The 20,367-nt window shown below is 39.6% G+C and overlaps 1 protein-coding gene and 1 long non-coding RNA gene across 8 annotated transcripts in view; one reads left to right on the top strand and one right to left on the bottom strand.

The window, feature by feature from the left end:
• GALNT18 (polypeptide N-acetylgalactosaminyltransferase 18) overlaps positions 1–11,169 on the top strand; it is a 327,554-nt gene extending 316,385 nt beyond the window's left edge. For all 6 annotated transcript variants that reach the window (XM_082057797.1, XM_082057798.1, XM_082057795.1 and 3 more), the window contains one exon: positions 10,700–11,169. In XM_082057797.1, coding sequence (XP_081913923.1) covers positions 10,700–10,846 — 147 coding nt within the window. In that variant the 3' untranslated portion in view covers positions 10,847–11,169. The remainder of the gene's footprint in view (positions 1–10,699) is intronic.
• LOC309442183 overlaps positions 573–20,367 on the bottom strand; it is a 249,176-nt gene continuing 229,381 nt past the window's right edge. For both annotated transcript variants that reach the window (XR_014184557.1, XR_014184558.1), the window contains 2 exons: positions 7,492–7,627; positions 573–2,578 (listed from right to left, as the gene is read on the bottom strand). This is a non-coding gene — a long non-coding RNA (uncharacterized lncRNA). The remainder of the gene's footprint in view (positions 2,579–7,491; positions 7,628–20,367) is intronic.

Raw genomic sequence — 20,367 nt, 5'->3', positions numbered from 1 at the left:
AAGCTCCACAGACACTTGTGCTGAATTAATTTAGAAGGAAGTTAACACTTACCCAGGTTTTCCCTTCAAAACAGATACCCTATTTGCATATTTTAGCATATAACTTTAAACACCACATTTATTTACAAAGAAATTACTTGTTCTGATTCCACCTGTTTTTTCCTAAATTCAGATGTCCAGATAGGCTCCATCCAAAAATGGCAGATGACAGCTGCTGCCAACAAGATACAGCATGGCATCATAATGACAGACATGCAAAACAATGGCCAAATCTAGACAGTTTTGTACTGATAACCAATGCTGGTTGCATTTCAGGACATCTGAGCTCTGTTCCTGGTCCCCACTTTGCATTACTGGACCAATCACTTCTTGGGTTCTGCATTCCTCAGCTGAGAGATAGATGGATGGAAGTATTTTTACCTTTAGCCGACATATGGGTTTTGTCTGGGCAGTTAGAAATAATAAAACTCTGTCTTGATCAAATCAGCAGAAGTTGCATGTTTAATTCCCATGGAGACAAGAATAATATGCATGTTTGCAAGGTCTGGCTGCCAAGTAACACCCTACAATCTGAGATGCAAATACGTGAGAAAAAAGTTCACTTAGAAGGCAATTAAATCAGGATGCAATAATTATATATATGACAAGAGAGTTTGATATTTAATGAGATGATCAGGCTCTCAAGTCTGGTATTCTGAACCTGACAGTGACAAAACTCAGTATAAGAGATCAAAACACAGATTTCCTTTACTGTTTGAGTAAACTTCAAGGTTTGTGCTGCAGCTGCAAGGACATTCCTTGCCCAATATAAATTATAATAAACTAGCAGATTTGTGTGGTTACTAGGGAAAAAGCCGTTTTCAATATCTAGATACTGTGACCAAAGTCCCAAAGAGCCCAACCTTAACTCTCATGTTAGATTAATTGAAATACTAGTGCAAATTCATTTCTTACTTTTCTTCAGTTGGTACTTAATTTATTTTTTGGTGTCTAGAGATAGGTTTAATTATAAGCATATAATGACAATGCAAACAGTTCAGTTTCTGGGTTAAAATGAGTTAGGAAGCCTTCATATTGAGCACTCGGATTAGAAAACTTAGACTAATGGAATACACCCCACCCACACAGAAGAAAAAAAAAAGTCATTCAGTATTTTTGTTTTCCAAAGGAGTTACATTTTAGTAAGAATTCTATCTCACAAAGACATAGGAATGCATATTTTCTCTCATCAAAGCCCCATAAATGTTTGGGAATCCGCTAAACTGTCTAGGGAAATCATCTTTCTTAGGGAAAACATAAAAAACTAGGGTTATCTAATTGTGCAGAAAGGAGTTTCTTATTTGTCTGGCTGTGAAGATGAGTAACTAGGTATCCCCCTATGCTAAGGTTGGTAATAATAGTAATATGAACTTTTCTTCTTTGCATTAGTTTTCTGAGCTGCTGTTTCACAGAAATGAGCTCTATTCTGAGCCAGCAGCTCCCTGTGAGGCCAGGAGGAGGATTCCCTCCCTGACCCCCATGGGCTCTCTTCACCAGGACCGAGATTTGATCTGTCGGAATGATCCTCTCAGCATATCTATAAAAAGTTCCTTTATCAGCACGCTTAAAATTAACACAGCCCATTAAAAACATCAAGTCACTCATTGAATATTGATGCTCCTGACAGTTAATTCAACGTTTCCTATACCCACATAAATCACAGTAGTTGTTGCACATTTCTAACATTCCTTTCTTTCCTTAGAAAGTTCATTTACCAGTTTCCCATAGGCATGCATACTTTGGATCACTGAAGTCAGATCCCACTAATTTTAATACACATCTTAAGGAAAGTCCTATTTTTATTTAATTTCAGTATATTTTCTAATTGCCCACCATCTGAATATTCCATCACACTTTAAAGTGTCTTTGTTGCCTTTCTCTGTCTTCTACTTCAGACATCTGGAAGCAAGCCTAGATCAAGGCAGATAAATCAAGCCTGACTTGTTTGCAGAAGTTATTTATATGTAATCTCAGAATGAAAGAGAAAAAGGTAACTTTTCTAACCTTTTCACAAAATATAGTTGTACAACATGCAAATAAGCCCAATGTATCCAGCACTCCCATCTTTTTCCTAGTTACGTCATAATATCATTTCTCTACACAGGCAGTTACTGTGTGGTACAACTCATGAAAAAAAAGATTTTATGAGGAAAAAAATTCTATTTCTTAGTTCGAGCAAAAACTACCTTGCAGAAAACACTGGTGCAGAGCATCACCTTCGGATTCTATTCTGTAGGCCAGGTCTCATTCAAGGCTCCAGAGATGTTTAAGAAACACAAGAATTTCCTATATCTAACACACCTGCCTAGTAGAAGGAAGTATAAAATCCAGGAGTTGCTGTTGTTAATTATATAGTGTATAAATACCTCTTAAGTTCTAATTCCAAACTTCGGAGTATAGAAATTAGAGCAATAAGCAGCCAGTGACTCCTTGGTGTAGCGGGTTCTGCATTTACAGTGTTCTGAATGCTACCAGGTAAGACAGGAGGCAGGATGTGGCAAAAGGAGGATGCAGGAGAGACGCTTCCCAACAGCATCACCTTAAATAAAGAGGGGACAAAAAAATTAAAAATCAGGAAATGTCAACATATGAATCATCTCTCACTGATACGGATTTCTAGCACTTACTCGTTTCTGACTGTCAGTTCTCAAAAAGACATTCAGTTTATTTCTCAATGAATTGTCCAGTTAACCTGTTAGTTGGGACAGCAGCTGTAGTCAGAAAAGCCATGCTCATCGTTATCAGCTGCACAGCATAAAGCAAAGATCTGATTAGGTAATCCTAGCTCTCAGAAGATCAACCTAATATAACAACATCTGGATTCGTTGCCAAAACAAAACTGAAGAATATGTTCAGCTGTAAATTCTGCCTTTAGCCGTAATGACCAGGGCTATTTATGGATACAAGATTCCCTTTTTAAACTACTTCCCACTCCCCCAGCCTCCCTAGAAACAGAGTTCAATAATGAATTTTTAAACTCATATTGTATACCTAGAATATTTGTTGCTGCAGATGTTTTTCTACTACATCAGAAAGATTTCCTGGCCGCTGCTGGTACAGTAATGATTTGTGTTTACTTTCTGAAAAATCCCTACGGATCTTTCTAGTCTGCCTCAAGTATTCCATTCCAAAGCCCACTTCAATTGTCTTAGTTTTATCCATTTTCTGTTGTAAAATGCATTTTGTGCTATCATATCTTGAAGAGCTGCCTTGTATTTCACTGAAGGCTTCAATTTATTTTTTGTGAGTAACTGTTTCCTTAATCTTGCTATTAACAATGGGCCTTCATAATCTGTTATAAATCTGTGATAAAGTTATATATATATGTGAAAAATATTACTGATAGTTAGAAATCCATACATTCCATTTCTGATTTTTATGCTGTTTCTCTGTAATTTGTTTTCTATTCCAATTACATACACCATATGACACTGCATTGCCTTTTGCCAGGTTTAATTGCTTTTATTTAAATATTTTAATTAACAGTGTTGTGTATTTCCACATCCTGAAGGTTTAACTGTTACACATTTAGAGGACTGTGCTCAGAACTCAGACTGCTCTGCATTCGTGTAGCCAATCTAGATTAAACAAAACAGAAAATGATTGCACAGTACCGTGGTTACTAAAACCTGGATTAGACATACAGATAAAACTGCATTATATGATTTGTCATAGCTGCAGTGTTAAAAATTTGTTGCAGCAATATAAAAATTCAGCATTTATGATGATTTGAAATCTGAACACTCATTCAGAGGTCTTGGTAGCAGAATAAGACAAAATATGGTGTAGACATGAAATTGTTGTAACTGCTGAATGATGCACCTAAGTCCACTGTCAGAGGACATTTCACAGTATTTACTCACTGGGTACCAGCAAGTGGATGTCAGACCAGTATCTGGATGGCTCCCTGGCAATAGAACCCAAGTGCAGTGCTTTAAGAAACCATTTGGCTGATCATTATTGTAACTCCACCTAAGTTTATGTTGTACAGAGCAATTAGTTTTGGTTAGTATTGGAAAAATAAATTCACATTTAAAAAGTCTCTGGTAAAGATTCTCATTTGCCTATCCAGGTGTAAATACTGATCTAAATGGCTGACAGACAACACCTTTTAAATGTACAATACTGCTGTGTACAGTATTTCATACACGCAATAGCAGTTAAATGCACCTGATTTTCATGGTAGTCATATCAAATACATGAGGAACCAAGTGCCTTTGAAGAACAGCAAAAACTAACAATATACTTCACTGAGAAATACTTCAAATAGTTAACATTAATTTTTGAAATATCTGAACCACAAGTAGTATGTCATACAGTTTCCTTCACTTACAGAGCACCAATTTCTCTACTGCTTTAGATTTGAGAAGGCATTAATCAATTACCTATATACACCTATGTCCTTTATACAGTTATAAAGCAGAAACTGTAAACTCAATCACATAATTTAGTATTTCCAACATGAATTACTGTATGGGATAAATTATTCACCTTTTTTTATGAACACTTTCTCACTGCAGCAACATCCATACCGAAGCAACCACATAGAAAATAAAATGACTTGTAAAAATAGAGTAACTCTTTTAGAACTAAATTTGGTGTACTAACCATCACTGAAAATTGACTCCAGTGTTCCAGGAAAATGAATGTGAAGATCACGCATTCTGTTTCGAGAGGACATTATCTATGTTACATACAGCTCAGCATAATTCGATTCAAATGTATCAACACGATAGTGACGATCAGAGTTTCTGCCTCAAAGGTAGAGGGAACACGTAAATATTTGAGGTCACTGATTGAGGTACAAATAGAAAATCACACACTAGTGAATGCAACGACCTATATAGAATGTGTGATATGAGATTGGATATACTTATTAACCTTGTAAGACTTTTTTTTCCAAAATAGCCATGTTTAGCCAAGCTGGTAAGAGGTACAGCTCTTCTCTGTTAGGCAGAAAAACATGAGGTGTAATATGGTGAGCAAAAACTCCATACCAGTGTATGCTCCCTCGTAAGCTGTTAAAAAGAGCTATTGGTCTGATTTTCAGTAATGCTGACAACCTCCAGCATTCATTTAATATCCCTTAATTTTACAAGTGATCAAACCCTCTCTAAAGTTTCATGTCCAAGAGCTTTTAGTGCCTTATGAAGCTCTGGTTCAGTCTAAAGCAACAACCTCAGGTCCCTGTTTTTCCTTCCTGCATTGCTTTTTCTGGGCAATTTGGAAACCCAGGACAACACTTGCAGCTCACAGAACCCATCACGCCTACCCTAAGTTACTGCAATGTCATGGATCACATCTAGAAGGTATGCCAAGTACAAGCGATGACTAAATTGACCGAGTCAATTAAATGTTTTGAATTATTTATTCAGCTTTAATGATGCCACACATCCACATTTGAACCCTTCCTTTAAAATACCTAAACTATGTGAAATAGCATCTCCATTCTTTTCCTGCACTTTTTTTTGTTCATATATCAAAACATAACCTTAGCAACCTGACTTCAGAGGAACACAGAAGAGAAAAATACTTGGTTTTTGCTGAAGAGAATTTTTACTGAAGAAAGTTAGAAAGTAAAGATAATGGTAATTTTCTATTAAATATAGCCAGAAGTAAAAAATGGTTTTACACAGTGACCAGTAAAATGTCATCTGGTTAAAAAGCCTGTCAGCACAAAGGATAAGTAACCACAAGGTGACATTTTTGGCAAGAAAACTCATGAGCTTTTCAGAAATTTTTGGCTAGGTGTAAGTTTACAGAAACTTCTTACGGCATCTTGTGCCATGAAGACATTAGAGAAACTTTTTGACAGTTTTCAACTCAGGCCGGTTCTGCAAGGCCCAACATTCCAGAGAAGACCCCCCCCCTCACTTTACTGTCCTGCAGAACAAATACGGGAAGGAGTGGGTTTGGGAACTGGGCGGCCACCAGCACCCAATGAAGCAAAACAAACACCACAGACCAGTTCAAAGACTTTACACAGCTTATTAGCACTAACCTAGAATATGCAAGTATATGCTTGGGATGTGCTACACTTCCTAAAAGCAAGTTGTTTTTTATGTGCTACATTGTGGCATGGGATTGCCTACCAAACATGCTGGACTACGCTTGTACTGCAAGGGTTTGCAGGCGCATCAAATGGTGGTTTTGGATGCCATATTATTGGACAAATTCTGCTTTTATGAAAGACTTGAAAGGAAACCTTTAAGTATGGCAGCTATGCAGAAAGTACAATAAATCTAAATGGAGTCAAAAGTATTGCTTTGCACTGGGTGTTATGGCACATTGCAGTAGCTATTGGTCATAGAGGATGCATGACTCGAGACAGCATTGACATTAAAAGTACACTTAGGAAGCATTCCATCAGTTTTATGTGTGTCCAAGGCTACCAGCAGGAGTTGAGAGCATTTGTGCTTCTCACAGGAATTGCTTCAATTTGCATTGCAAAACCCATCAAGTTTTCAGTCAAACTTGTTAGTGCTGTCACATTCAGGCTATTTTTATAAAATAGTTGACCTGGATATTTATTTATCCTCCTGAGATTCCTACTGCCTTTGAGCTGCCTTCTCATCATCAATGATCTTAATCCTAATTCCATTCAGTGTGGCAGAATTCCTCTGTAACTTGTTTCAGCCTATAGAGTTACATTTTATGTATCATGATTAAAGATGTTACCCTAGGCTATCAATTTAAATTGGACAAGTAGAGGTCTACGTAAGATGGGGAAAGGTAACCAGATAAGCAACTTGCCTTTCATTTAGCCTGGAGTGTTAAAATAAAGCATTTTGCCGAGGGAGTGATAAACACGACTGCCAGAATTTTAAACAAGTTTTACTAAATGGTTATAAAAAAAAAAGAATTAACTAAAAGGACACCTTTGCCTTTGGCTTTAAGGTTCCAAATGCTAATGATGATGACAGATTGCAGAAACCATTCAGGAATACTGTAATTTGCAGGCCAAGCCAGTCAGGGTGGCAAAATGTAGTGTTAGTGTGACAGTCCTGCTTTCACTGGAGTTACTCAGTTCATGTGCTTTAATGGCAGAGTAACTCACTAGTTCAGGTTTTGCACTGTCAGCCCCCGAGATCACAGCCCAACACCACTACACTGCAGGTTGCATTGGGCTTATGTAGAGGAAAACAATGAACACAGCTGCATAAGCTAACAACAGATTTTAAGAGAGCACCATCCCAACCCTTGTGCCTGTACTTCAGGGCAACTCTATCATTTATATGCTGACTGAAAGGCAGCAAAGCTGTGCAGACTGCATCCTTGCTGAGGGATTAAGCCATGGTTCTGCACAGACCGCACATCTCTTAGGAGCTAAGTTGTTCCAACAGGACTCACTTGAGCCTTTATACTTCTCTTTTGTGGGAAAAAAAAATCATCCTGCTAAAAGCATCCATGTTCTCTACCACACTCAATTCACACATATTAACCACTACTTACCTTTAGTGTCTCTTTTATGTTCCATACAGCAGGCCCCAATGTACGCAGCAGGGTGATTGTCAGCAGCCACTGCAGAGAGCTTTGCGGCACATTGAAAAGAGCTTCCCGGGCTTCTTATCTCCTGAGTCACCTGTTTCTGTTAAATAGAGGCCAGATTTCACATGAGGGCACATCAAAAAAGAGAAGGATTGGGGTGGGCTCTTTGTGTGTTTTTGTTTGGTTGGTTGCTTGTTTTGTTTTTCCTGAGGATGGTTTATGCTTTGTTTATGTAGCTGCCTATATTGAAGTATTCTGCATGAATACATTTGCTGTAATACCTATGTGTGCTCTAGATGATTTAGAACAGAGGAAAAGCGTTGTCTCCACTGTGAACATCCTCCTTCCTCTACCCTGAAATCCTCAATGGCAACAGAAGGCATTTTGGCCCATTCAAGTGAAAGAAACCTTTGACCATAGAAAAAAAAGTGGGAGTTGGGCAGAAAGAAATTCCAGCTCAGCAAAGCAGTATTTAAGCCTTTGTGCTGTGGCCTCCTCTACCCAACAGAGCTCCAAGGTGAAAAGGCCCACCCCACAGTCCTTGGGGAGAAAAAATAGACACCAAAGAGTAAGAATCATGAAGAGCAGCCAACAAAGGAGCTGTTTGCCCCAGCCCAGCTGCTGGAACCAGCTGGACCTGAGCACCCTAGTTCATCCCTCTCCATAAGCACAAAACTGCTCTCAAGATGGACACCACAGAGTTCATTTCACAGGGTCTGGGCAGAGAGGGGAGGCAAGAGTTGTCCCCAGGAAACACTTGTGGTTTAGCTGTCATGCTTTTACATAAAAGGGAGAAAATTAGTTCTGTTCCTTCACTTATGCTAATAAGTTAGAAATGACAGGAGAGGTCTAGAAGTACCATACATATCCGAGGTCCAAAAATCAGACAAGTAACAGAGCTGAACTAGAGTCTCCCATTACTGGTTAGTTTTCTGACAAGACAGAAAGTGGCACAACTTCTTTCTCCTGCTTCCTTGGTGCAAGATCTGAGCTGGGGATCTCAGACACCAAAACTAAGACAAGAACTAACTGATAAATGAGAGATACAGAACTAGTTAACTCAAATGACAGCAACGCACGCACATCCAGCATCAGTTGAAAGTGCAAGGAAGTTGATCTTAATTTTGGGTGTAGGCAGAAACACTTGTGGTAAACTGTAATTCCCAATTCTAACATGGGCAGCTGACCCTGGGTGCCATGCAACACTGACTCTGTGTAGACAAAAACCATAACCAGTAGTTTTCATTAAGAATAGAAACCAAATGTTTTGATAAAAACCAAAACAAACCCCAAGACATACACATTATCTGACACGTTTCTTTTGGCAATTAGAAAATATCCATTACCTTAGTGTTTTATATCTGAAGGACCTAATTCAAAGCTCATTGAATTCATCTGGGAAACAAACAAACAAGAAAATGCCAAACAAAACAGCCAAACAAACAACAAAACACCACCTCACCACAGTGAGCTTTAGAAAGCCAAAGCAACTTGGGGGATGCTGGGTTTAAGATAAGGGAATAAATAGAATATAATAAAGCTTTGACTAATTTCCTGTCCCAGTTTCTTCAATTTTCTTATGTGTCAGGTTTTATTGCTTATAGATAGAGTTTATGCTCTCACCAGACACCCAAATTTAACTACCATTATGGATATGAATGTCAATAATAGTTATAGAGCAGTGGGGAAATGCATTCACTCAGCATTTCATCACAGAGGTATATTAAAATGCCTACTGTATGCCCATCTGTCTAGTAAAGCAATCAGTGAAAATTGTATCCAGACTCCACACAGGCCTACCAAGGAGGATTTATAGCAGCCTCGTATTTTGAATTCTGTGGATTATTCTAAAAATGTTCTCACTCTTACCCAAAGCCATATTCGAAACTTGGAGCTTTCAAACCTCATTTTGCAGTTCATTAGCCAGTCCCAAAAATGTTTTTAGAAGTCACTTCTCGGAGAAGGTACTTACTAAGTATTACAGGTAGGAGAGCAGACCCCACAGTCACCCGGTGGAATGACAGAACCCGTACGGAACGGCACAGGCCACCCTTGCCTGAGAAACAGCCTTCTCTGAAAGAGCAAACTCAGCATTTCTGTGGGCTTTATGCCAATATCCTTGTGATTATAATAAAAATCTATCACAGTTATGACTGTATAACAGAGTCCTGAACCAAACTGAGGAGGTGGAGTTTTTTGTATGGGGTTGTGTTGGTGGTGGGTTTTTTTGACAACAACTATTTTTTTCCCATTGTACAAATAAGTAATTTAAATGTGACTGCTCTTTCCATTCTTCAGCTGTACTAATCTGTACTGATTTACACTCCGTTCTTCAATTTGCACATAAAGCCAGTAATTCTCTACTACACAAGTCCAAGATACTCTAGAGAAAGACAGACTTTCGGACTTACATGCAAATTACTCTGTATAGGTTGAAAGAATCTTCCCAGACACTAATGTATACAAATTAGTTATTATCTTTATTAGACAGGAGAGAGGGTGAAAGAACCAACTAAAATCAGAATCAAAGGAAAAAATACCATTTAAGTCACCTACATGATGATTTAATTGGAATTGAGGTCTATAGTTAACTGTGTGATAGCCCCAGCAATTTAAGATTTGCTACAGTTCAACAGTGAAGACAGGGCTTTAATATGGCAGCTGAGACTGGAACAGACTCGATACTGAGGATTAGCAATGTAAGATTATAAAAGACAGTTCATTTCAGAATTCAAAGAATAAAGAATTTTTTGCATTTTATCCAACATACAGTACACCCGTGGCCAAGGGACTTGTTCTCTTCTGCCTTTTTTTGGCATTTCAGAGGTGCAGCACAGCCACTAAACTAGGGAATGGAAACAAAGGGGAAAGCTTTTGGCTCATGGTTAAAAAGCACGGCCAGAAACACAACTCGGTTCTAGAAACCCCATTTGCTGAGATGGTAACTGGCGGTTGAGGCTGTTCTACATTCCATCAGAAATGAAACCAGCTGGTGACAAAGGGAACCTTCACTCCAAGCCCAACCTAGTGCTTAGTAACTGAAACGTTCTTCACAGTAGCAGTGGCCTTCAGTAGATGGACACTGAAATGTTCTCTATTTTATCACACAATACCAGTGCAATAAGTTCACATTGTTTAATCCAAACACTTCTTTTTTTTCTTATCTTTAAAGGGAGGTCCAATCCAGAACCGGAAATCCAAGCGCTGCCTGGAATTGCAGGAAAACAATGAAAATGAATTTGGATTTCAACTCGTCCTTCAGAAATGCACTGGACAGCGCTGGTCTATAACAAACGTCCTGAAAAGCTTGTCATCATAGCAGACTCAATTTTTTACCCATTTCTTTTGCTACTGTGTAGCAAATATTGCATTGTTGCCTGCTGTACTGTATTCCTCTTGCCTCCCCTGCCCAGTCCCTTCTCTTCTCTTTTTTGTCCCTTTGAGTTTATTTTGTGAGTGTGTGGAAATTGGGTTTGTGGGCTGAAAATAAGACGTTTTTATTTCACAACGATGTTTTCATGGCATTTATAGAGATGTTGAATGACAGGTGATGGGTAGGCTATCCTAAAATATTTTACAACTGTAAATAGGAAACAAATGGAGAATATTTATAACTCAAACTTTTATTGAATAAAAAAGTCCAAACACTATTACTGCCTAGCTGTCTCCATGGAAATCCATTTGGAAGTTAAGTGGTGGTTTCATTGTTTTCATTAACCAAGGCCTGATCTTGGCAAGTAGCTGCTGAGAATCAGTATTCTCCAGACTTGTGGTTGGTTGATCGTCCTACCTGCTCACAGCGGCTACCGGAGGGAGGATTCCTCTCATTCCTCCCTCCAGGGAGACCTGTCTGCATCACTGTAGCTACTGCTGTGCAAATGTAGGGGTGGGACGTGTGGAGGTGTATAATAGAAACCCACACACTTTTCCTCACCAGTAGTACTGAATAAAACCACAGAGAGAACCCCAGGGCTCAAGTGAGGCATAGAAGAGAATTAATTGAAAAGAAAGAGACCAAGCTACAAGAGAAAAGCAGCAGCTGCTGAAAGAAAAACACACAAAAAACCCAGACATTTCTCAGTGGGTTGGGCTCCTTTTCAACGATTGCACTTCCCTTCCAATTCTTTGTAGCTCTTACAATTTATATATATATTTTGCACTGTTCTCTGGCTACCACAGACTTGGATCAAAATGGCTCCATCCAAGAGCAGCAGCGAAAAGTATGTAAGTCTGAATTCACTCTGCCTTTCTGCCTGCCTGCAAGGAGGTGTGAACGCAATGCCATTGCACTCATCTCAGATAAGACTGGGATAAGAAGACAGAACAGTCTGATGAGATAAACCAGAGCACTGGGATTACTGGCCTCTTTATTTCCAGTTGCTCTTATTTGTATGTAAATCCGCTCTCTTTTATTACTCTATTTGTTCTTTTTATTCTGTTGTTTGTTACCTTAAGTAACAGTCATAGCCTCTTTTGGAGCTGGTTATGTGCCAAACTGTCTTTTACAGACTGGTTTCGCATTCAGGACCAGACAGCAGTATTGTTCCTCATGACTGTTTAATAAGTCATGTGGCACGTTAATTATATGTGTTCCTCCTTCTGCTATATATAGTTACCATAGATCTGCTGCTCAGGAAGAAAATGCTGAGCAAACAACAGGAAAACAGTAACAGCCAATAAAGACAGGCTGAACACCTGAACTTTGACCTATTTCAGAGGCCACTCAGGCCTGTAACTCCCATTAAAATTAGAACATAATAACCTGAGTGTCAGGATATCGCAGCAGCTTTAATTCCATCCTGGTAGGGAGAACAGGAGGCTGCTACGCAAGCCAGTCCTGCGCACTGAAGCACATGCAGTGTGGCCATGGGACGCCCTGAGCATTCCCAGCTTCGGCCACTGACCAACTGGATTTATCTTTCACAGACATTCTGTATGAATGAGGAGGAAATTGCACCTTCAGACGGAGAAACAAGCACAGAACTCGTATAGAGTACGTGAGGTAAACTAAGCTTCCTTTCAGCAAAGATACGGAGACTTCAATGCATGGAGATGCAGTCATACGGGAAAAATAAGTAGTATGGATCAAATCAGCCTCCTCTGGTTCTGACAGGCCTGCTGCCCTCTGAGCAGTCACTACGGGGTGTTTATGAGCATTAGAAGAACTATTTCTGGTTTCCTCTTTTCTGAAAGACCAAATTTCAGTCTGAGGCATTTAATCCAGCGACATTAGGCCTGAGTTGTTCTACCTTTTATGCCTTTGCTAAAGAGAAGTTAATCAGTCAACACCCTTCACTGAGCCTTTTTTATACACATTGATCAAGAGGCAGTTGCAAAATGATAATTAAGCAAGTAGCTGTCACACATCATTCTATACTGGGTAGCACTGAATGCTCAGCTGGAGTTACAGAGAAATGGAAACACTGAGATTTCAAGGTCACACATCAATAGATGCACCACAATTCTGTTATACCCTACATTATGTATATGCGTGTGTATTATATGTACACCACCGAACATTATATATATGAAGCATAAACACTCATGTACACACTCATGTGCAATTTACTGGCCAAAAAAACAAACAAACATGGAAACAAGATGAAAGGTTTGGATCACAATTTGATCACTGTGCCATCCAGAATACCTTCAACACTACATCTGTTTTAAACACAGACAAAAAATGGAGAGCATAACTTCATCATATTTAAATTTTTGCTCAAATTACTGTAAAAGGTTTTCCACAGGTTTAAGTCAGAATATCTTCTCCAAACCAGAATACAAAATAGTTGTGCTAATACAGAGGCTCAGGAGACACTCACTAAGGCTTCTGAATAACAGCGTGCTCTCTTGCTGATTTGCTATAGTGTTTCTTAAATCCCCCACACACACCTTGCTTGAAAATACTTTAGAAGTGCAGAAAATGATGCTCAGGAATTTCATTCACATTCTGAAACAGCAAAGCAATGTATTTTTGTTTATTGACTAAAATTAGCTTTGCATTGTCAGGTGGAAGTAACTATTTTACCTGAATTCAGTCTTGTTATGCACAGTCTCAGAAGGGGATCTTTGTGACAGGCATCATAAAACTTCTTGTAACACCACAGAAATATACTTTTCATCATAATATATTATTTCCAGTGAAGTAGCCTCATTTGAAGTGCATTTATGATAGGACAGAATTTCCCAATTAAAAGAACGTATATATTTCCATCTTAAGATATAAAACCAACAAATATTACTTGCAAAAGGCCAGAGGTAAATGCAATTTTCATTTGGCTATTAACAGGAAAAACGATTCTAAGGAAACTCTGAAGCACAGTTTAGAAGATGACAACTGCTCAGATCTAAAAGAAAGTACTAAGAGGTGACGTTTACCCTTCAAACTCTGCTGACATCCTTGGTCAGTGGTTGTCTGTATGGGTGGTATGAATTTTTTTTAAACAGCACTGATGCTTTCTTACTATTAGAAAGCTCAATAAAATCCTTCTTGTTCTGGCAGCTAAACCTGGGTGTCCCATAAGCCAAGCGCATGGCTAGCCAGCAATCTCTTGCTCACTCATTTATCAAGGAAATTAAATTAAACAGTATTCCCTGAAAATAAAACAGTTTCAGAACAAATATGAGGCCTTGGTACTTATTTCAAAAATGTTCTTTAAGCTCCAATGATTGTTTGCTGCTACTCTTATCTACAGTTACGCTGAGTAAAGCTATAGCTAAATGGGAAGTTAAATGTATTCACAAGGTGTTAATGTCTGCATCTTATTATTTGCAGTCTCTCAGAGAAAGCAAAAGTAACTATAAATAGCATTATGCCAGAAACCTGTTTCTTGACCACCAACGTTGCTTCAGCATGCAATGAACTGGGTCATTCTAAGGGAAGGCAGCCCAGCCCAATCCAGGGGGCTATTCACACCTCAGCCTTTGGGACACAAAAACGCATCCCCTTGGCCAAAGGCAGCAACTCAGTAAACGTGTGGTGGAGAAAATCTGTTTCCCAAAGGTCAGGAGCAGCACAGAGCACGCTGGCTGCAGAGGATTGTCACCGCTCAGCCAGGACGGACGAGGAAGAGAAAGCTCTTGTCAGCACACAGAGAACACAGTAAGCCTCAGCTTGTTGTTTGGGCTAAAACAGTTCCCTTAACTTCTCTCATTGTTAAAATCACTTGTATCTCAGTGTCTTAATTCCTCATCTTTGCTTGCTCTAGAACTGAAAATAAACAAACAAAAACCAAAACACACACACATTTAAAAAACCACAACCAGAGAATGAATGAAATACTCATATTTAAGGCACCCATATGTGACAGTGATTCTCATACCAGTTGTGAAAGTTTTGCTGCAGATGAAATGCCAATTCAAAGCAAACCACCAAAAGCTACATTCTTATCTTCAGTCTCATGTTAATAAGGGTTTTCTGTGTAGTATATTTCTTGTTATTTACTGCTATTTTATAATTTTCTATATTCTCCTAGACATTGTTCAGCTATATAACAAAGAGTAAGTCTTTTACCACTTGAATTTGAAATGCTCTTGAAATGCTCACAATTAAATGGGAGATACTAAAAATATGCCCCAATCTTCTGTTCCAAATGTGTTTAGAGATTATGTTGAAAAAACAGCAACAAATCTCAAACTGAAAGCTCCTGCCACTTCCCACAGTCTGAAGATCACTGAGCAGTTCTTCCTGACGTCCAGAGCCAGACGTGAGGGTGAGAACACTGAAATGCTGGGCAACACCTGCGAGGAACAGGCAAGAATCTGCACCTGGAATAAGTCAGCCCACATACACTGACTTTGAGGAACAGCATCAGTTCCATATGATGAGGAAGTGGCCTGGATCCCCTAAGTGCACCTCAAGCAAGACTCCTGCTGAACTCCACAAATAACCCCTCTCTATACACATGGGTAAGTACTGTTCAGGACTCACACATGCACTGTAAACTTACATTAAAAAAATATCTTACCAGCCAAACTGGTTGCTGAGAATACCTTTCTAAACAGCTGAAAAAGTAAACACAAGCACTGCAAAGACCAGAATTAACTTGTCCCATGGACAGCAAGTCCCCAAACCAGATCTAGTGCTAAGTATTTATGCTGAGCATACCCAGTCAGATTTGGCAGCCATTTAGAGAGAGTTTGTTTATTAAGAAATGAAGAAAGATCATCACTATGCTAGAGAAGTGAATCGCCTGCATTTTTACTGTTCCTCACACACTTAGCTCTTGAGCACATTTCACCTGGGTACACACCACACAAGAAAAAAAATCCAAACCACAAACCCAGTATCAGCCGTAACTTTAGATTTCTGGCACGTGTTCCTTTTCTAATCAGTCTTACTTTCCTGTTGTAAAAACATGGTGCCTAAACTTAAACAGCATTAATTTGAAGCCACATTGGATGGCTGTATATGAGATATCTAACGTTTCTGCCTGCAGCTGAATGCAAGGTGTGCCACCTCCATTTATCCAACCTGCGTATATTGCACCTAGGCAAATTGGATCATCTTACTGTTACGATTCCTGTGTATTTAGCAGGCAAAACAGTTAAAGAAAAAGCCTCTCTCCTCTCAAATTTGATAGCACAGAGACAGAAGGATTCAATATGACACTTCAGACTTAAAGCAGTTCGTATTTAAACCACTATGTTGTTCCATAGCATGACTATGTCTACTTGGTCTCACAATCAATAACTGCTGTCAAGGGTGGCAAATTTAAATAATCCAGCTTCTTAAAAGTGATGCTTTCAAGTATTAAATCCTTGACTGAAGTTTCCTGGGAGAGATTAAATCACATGAAGCTTTCATCTGAAAAGATCTGAGAAGAACACTCTGTATCACACATAAGCTCACACGAGTCACGGTTTACTGATGAAGTTTCAGCAGCCTGTCTGTTCACTTAGGCTTAGGATTGTCTGCAGAAGCGATCATCTACTTTATGAAAAACATTTTCATGCCTTTCATGAAAGATGAATACTATCAGATAATCAAATTAGCTGGAGAGCTCCCATCTTTTCTGTATGTCAGTTTCTGTGCGACCACCTAAAGAGTCACAAGCCTTCCAGGGGGAACATGGTTATTAAAACCTGACTCTTGATTATTAATTGAATTATGGCCTATTGATCCATACCTTTCTTTTACCTCAATACAATGTCTGGCACTACTAAGGGCACTGTAGAATCCACAGACTGTAAGGCTGAATTTTCCAGCAGGTTCGCTGACAAGTCACACCTCACACTGCCCCACAGAGCACTCCCCGATACGTATATATGACTGAAGATTTTTAAAATTATCACGGGTGTCAGAGTTCAATAGGCTCTTAAAATCACAGCTGCTGTTTTCCCTTTTCCATAGCGAGTCTGCTGGAGGGAATCGCTCTGGGCAATCCCCTCTGTGTCCAGGCATGGCTGGGGCTGCACAAGGGAACAGGACGGGGTCCAGGGACACAGGCTCAGGTTGCTCCGTGGTACAACTCCGAGGAATCCTTGGGTGCAACTACAGTTTCATCCTCGTGTGATTACATAATGCTGCACATTATGCTCTCCAATTTTATTTTAATCAATTGATCTTTCCAGATCCAAGTAGGAGCATGCTAGCCTTAATTAATTGCCCTGCCTCTTGTGCTAAAGGAACATAGGTTTGTGCTTAACAGTTATTTTTACTCAAGAAGAAAAAGAGAATTAAAGTCTGCTCAAAATTACAGCCTATTCATAAAGCCAAACTTTACAGCACAGAATGCACTTTGCTTTTCCCCCTGCTATGCTCAAGAAGCCACTGTGTACATGAGTGAGTGTTTTAAGTTCTCTAGCTTCCTCAGTACATTGCTTATGGATTCCATCTATCTGGCCATAGTGTTTCTCCTTTTCATAAAAGAGATTTTGTTACTGTATTATGAACAAGGAGGCTTGTTTGCAGTTCAGAGCTCAAGACGTTCAAGAAAATGGACATCATGAGTGTTAATTTGTGAAAGACTTTGCACTTAGCTCCCGAACTAGCATATATTATCAGAGAGCCCTCTCTAGTTCTTTGATCCAGCAGAAAAGTTTGAATTGTTCACAGCATATTGCAAAAGAAACACAGAGTCAATGTTTTATCATACTTATAAAAGTGATACTAACATGATGGATGTGTCTTTGAAGTGGTCTAGAACTGTTCATCTACATAAAGACAGAATATAAGACTTGGGAGACAGAGAGCAAACAACAACACTTTCTTCTGCTATCACCACTGTCCCTTGGAGCTCATAGCTGAAGAAGCAAAGCACAATTGTAGATATTGATGACTTAATATCTACCCTAGCAGAGAGGCAGTTATCCAGCTAGAATGCAGAAAAACAGTATGGAAAAGGAAGAAAGCCTAATCAGACAACCTACACTTGCCTAAATTCAGATTATCCTGACATAAAAGACAGCACAAACCCAGGTATGGTGAGACAGGCCTGTGCTGATCTTCATCCAGCTGTTGTAGCTCTGCAACTTAAACATTTTCTGTCCTTCCTCCAGTCATCAAGTGCTGAAATGATGCTAAAGCCAGAAATCCACCACAATACATGTGCTGACCCTAGCTCGTTTTCCACATTGCACCTTACGTGTGTCCGGTGTTTAATTCAGAAACAGCACCCATGTTACCCTTGCTTTTAACAGCTGAGCAGAAGTCCATCTGGCATGATATGTGCCAACAGTTGCTTGTGGAACAACAATAGTTTATACAAAACCTCTCTGACCTCTCCAGATGCTTTACTGGTACAGTAATAACCACCACAAACTATAAAAGGAAACCAACTGAAAGAAAAAAAAAAAAAAGAGGAAAAAAATTAGTCCAAGTCAAACCTTGAAACCAAACAAGCACACGCAAGTTTGCAGGTAAACTGCAGACAAATGTCCAAATGCAAACCTATTTCACAACTGGCATGTACCACACTTGAGGGACTATCCACAAAGGTAAGACAAACGTTGCTGCAGAGTAAGCACACAGGCAACAGTGTCTGTCTGACCGTTCTCAGATATTTGGACAGGACCTCTAGACACTCAATAAACGACACACATCACACTTCCCTGGGAGCAGCACACAGAGGTTTGGTTACCAAGACTGACACGTGAAACCATCTGGCTGTACTTTCAGCCAGGCCTTCTGGGTACCGAGAGATTTGGAAAGAGTGTTCCGAAGCTATGCCTGTCTGCGTGCAATCTGTCTGCATTTACGGGAAGCCCTTGCTTCCCCATCCCCTGGGGAACGGGGAGCTTAACTTAAAACACATTACCAGAATCCTCATCTTACTATTTGGCAACGGGCAACATCTCAGTGTCTCGCTCTATCAGTCACATGCAGTTGAACAAGAGAGATTTTTGCCTCTCTCCAACAGTACAGTAGAAATACCGATAAAGATACTGCAATAGTTGCCATAACAACTGCTTTTAACTGCAATTGTAGTATGGAATACAATTTTTTTTTTCTGTCCACAGACTAACAATATCTTTATTATTGCTAAGGAGACCTTTGTAAAGACTTGAATTCTTTTAAAGGTGTTACACTTGACATGTATTTTAGATCTGCAAGAGTAAAAGGGTGGTGGCCTTCTTTTCTTCTTCCCCCAGAGGGTGCTGGACACTGGAACAGGCTCCCCAGGGAGGTGTCACGGCCCCAAGCCTGACAGTGTTCAAGAAGAGACTGGACAACACCCTCAGACACACAACTGTGGGGTTGTCATGTGCAGAGATAGGAGTTGGACTCCATGATCCTTGTGGGTCCCTTCCAACTTGGGGCATTCTATGATTCTATAATAACCATTCTAATTAACACCTTAGGTTCTGGTATATGGTTCCCCAACTTCCAGCCCACATATATCCATAAAACCCAAGAATTTTTCAGCAAATTAAATTTGGCTCTACTGAAACAGAGATAACATCAGTCAGTGTGTTGGCAGGAAAACATTGCTTGTACTTCACAGGTAGCTTGAGTCCCTTTTTGTCGTCTACAGAAGTTCCAATGATCAGTAACAGCACAAGGTGACATCGACTGTCATAGAGATAAAAATACTTTCCTTTATCTGTTTATCCACCAGACTATAAAAAGGGGGCAGGGGATGAATTTTGCTTTATCTTTTCATGTTTAAAGACTGCACTTTTCAGAGATCCAGTTGTTCCCAATCCACTCTACACAACCGGGGAATGCTACCACAGCAGCTGGGATGGCCTGAAATAGTTGCTGCAGACCAGGAAGGGACAATCTTGTACAATTAGAGCTGCTGACATTCATTCCTCCTACTTAGGAAGGGACAGAGAAAGAGCTGAGAGAAGTAGCAGATTTGTTGGCAAAGGGTGTGAGACACACAGGCATAACATAAAAAAATCTGTCCTCTGAAGTGCAACGTCTTGCAGGAGAAACAGGGAGTGACAGCTTCATAGCTCACAAACCACACAGTGATTCACAGCTCTTAATGGTGAGAGGGATTCTCAAATTGTTCCGCCTTATCTCTTGCCTACCAGAGGCTGTGCCACACATCAAACAGGGTGCTGAGGGTGAAGTGCTGGGTAAGCAGTGGATTCAAAGTGAATGGGATATGAAGCCTACTTTACAGTGACTAAAAAATTCCAGTATATGGATATGTCTCTGGTGGAGAGCAGGGCTGCAGAAAGATTTTTGCAAAATCTTGGGAGAATATCATGTTTAATAGCTGGTCACTGAGAAAACTAGCACAGCCTTCTGGTTATTTATTCTTTCATATAAACTCCCAAAGGCAATTATCTGTAATTATCTTGCACATTCTTTTCAGTGCTGCACTCTGTCTATGCACAGCTCCTTAGAAAATGAGTAATTCTGCATCCCTTAGAAACTGCAAGCAC

The sequence above is a fragment of the Streptopelia decaocto genome (genome assembly GCF_964273445.1).
Source record: "Streptopelia decaocto genome assembly, chromosome: 7".
NCBI lineage: Eukaryota > Metazoa > Chordata > Aves > Columbiformes > Columbidae > Streptopelia > Streptopelia decaocto.
The sequence above is the reverse complement of the archived record's forward strand: the minus strand, read 5'-3'. Positions and strand labels throughout refer to the sequence as shown.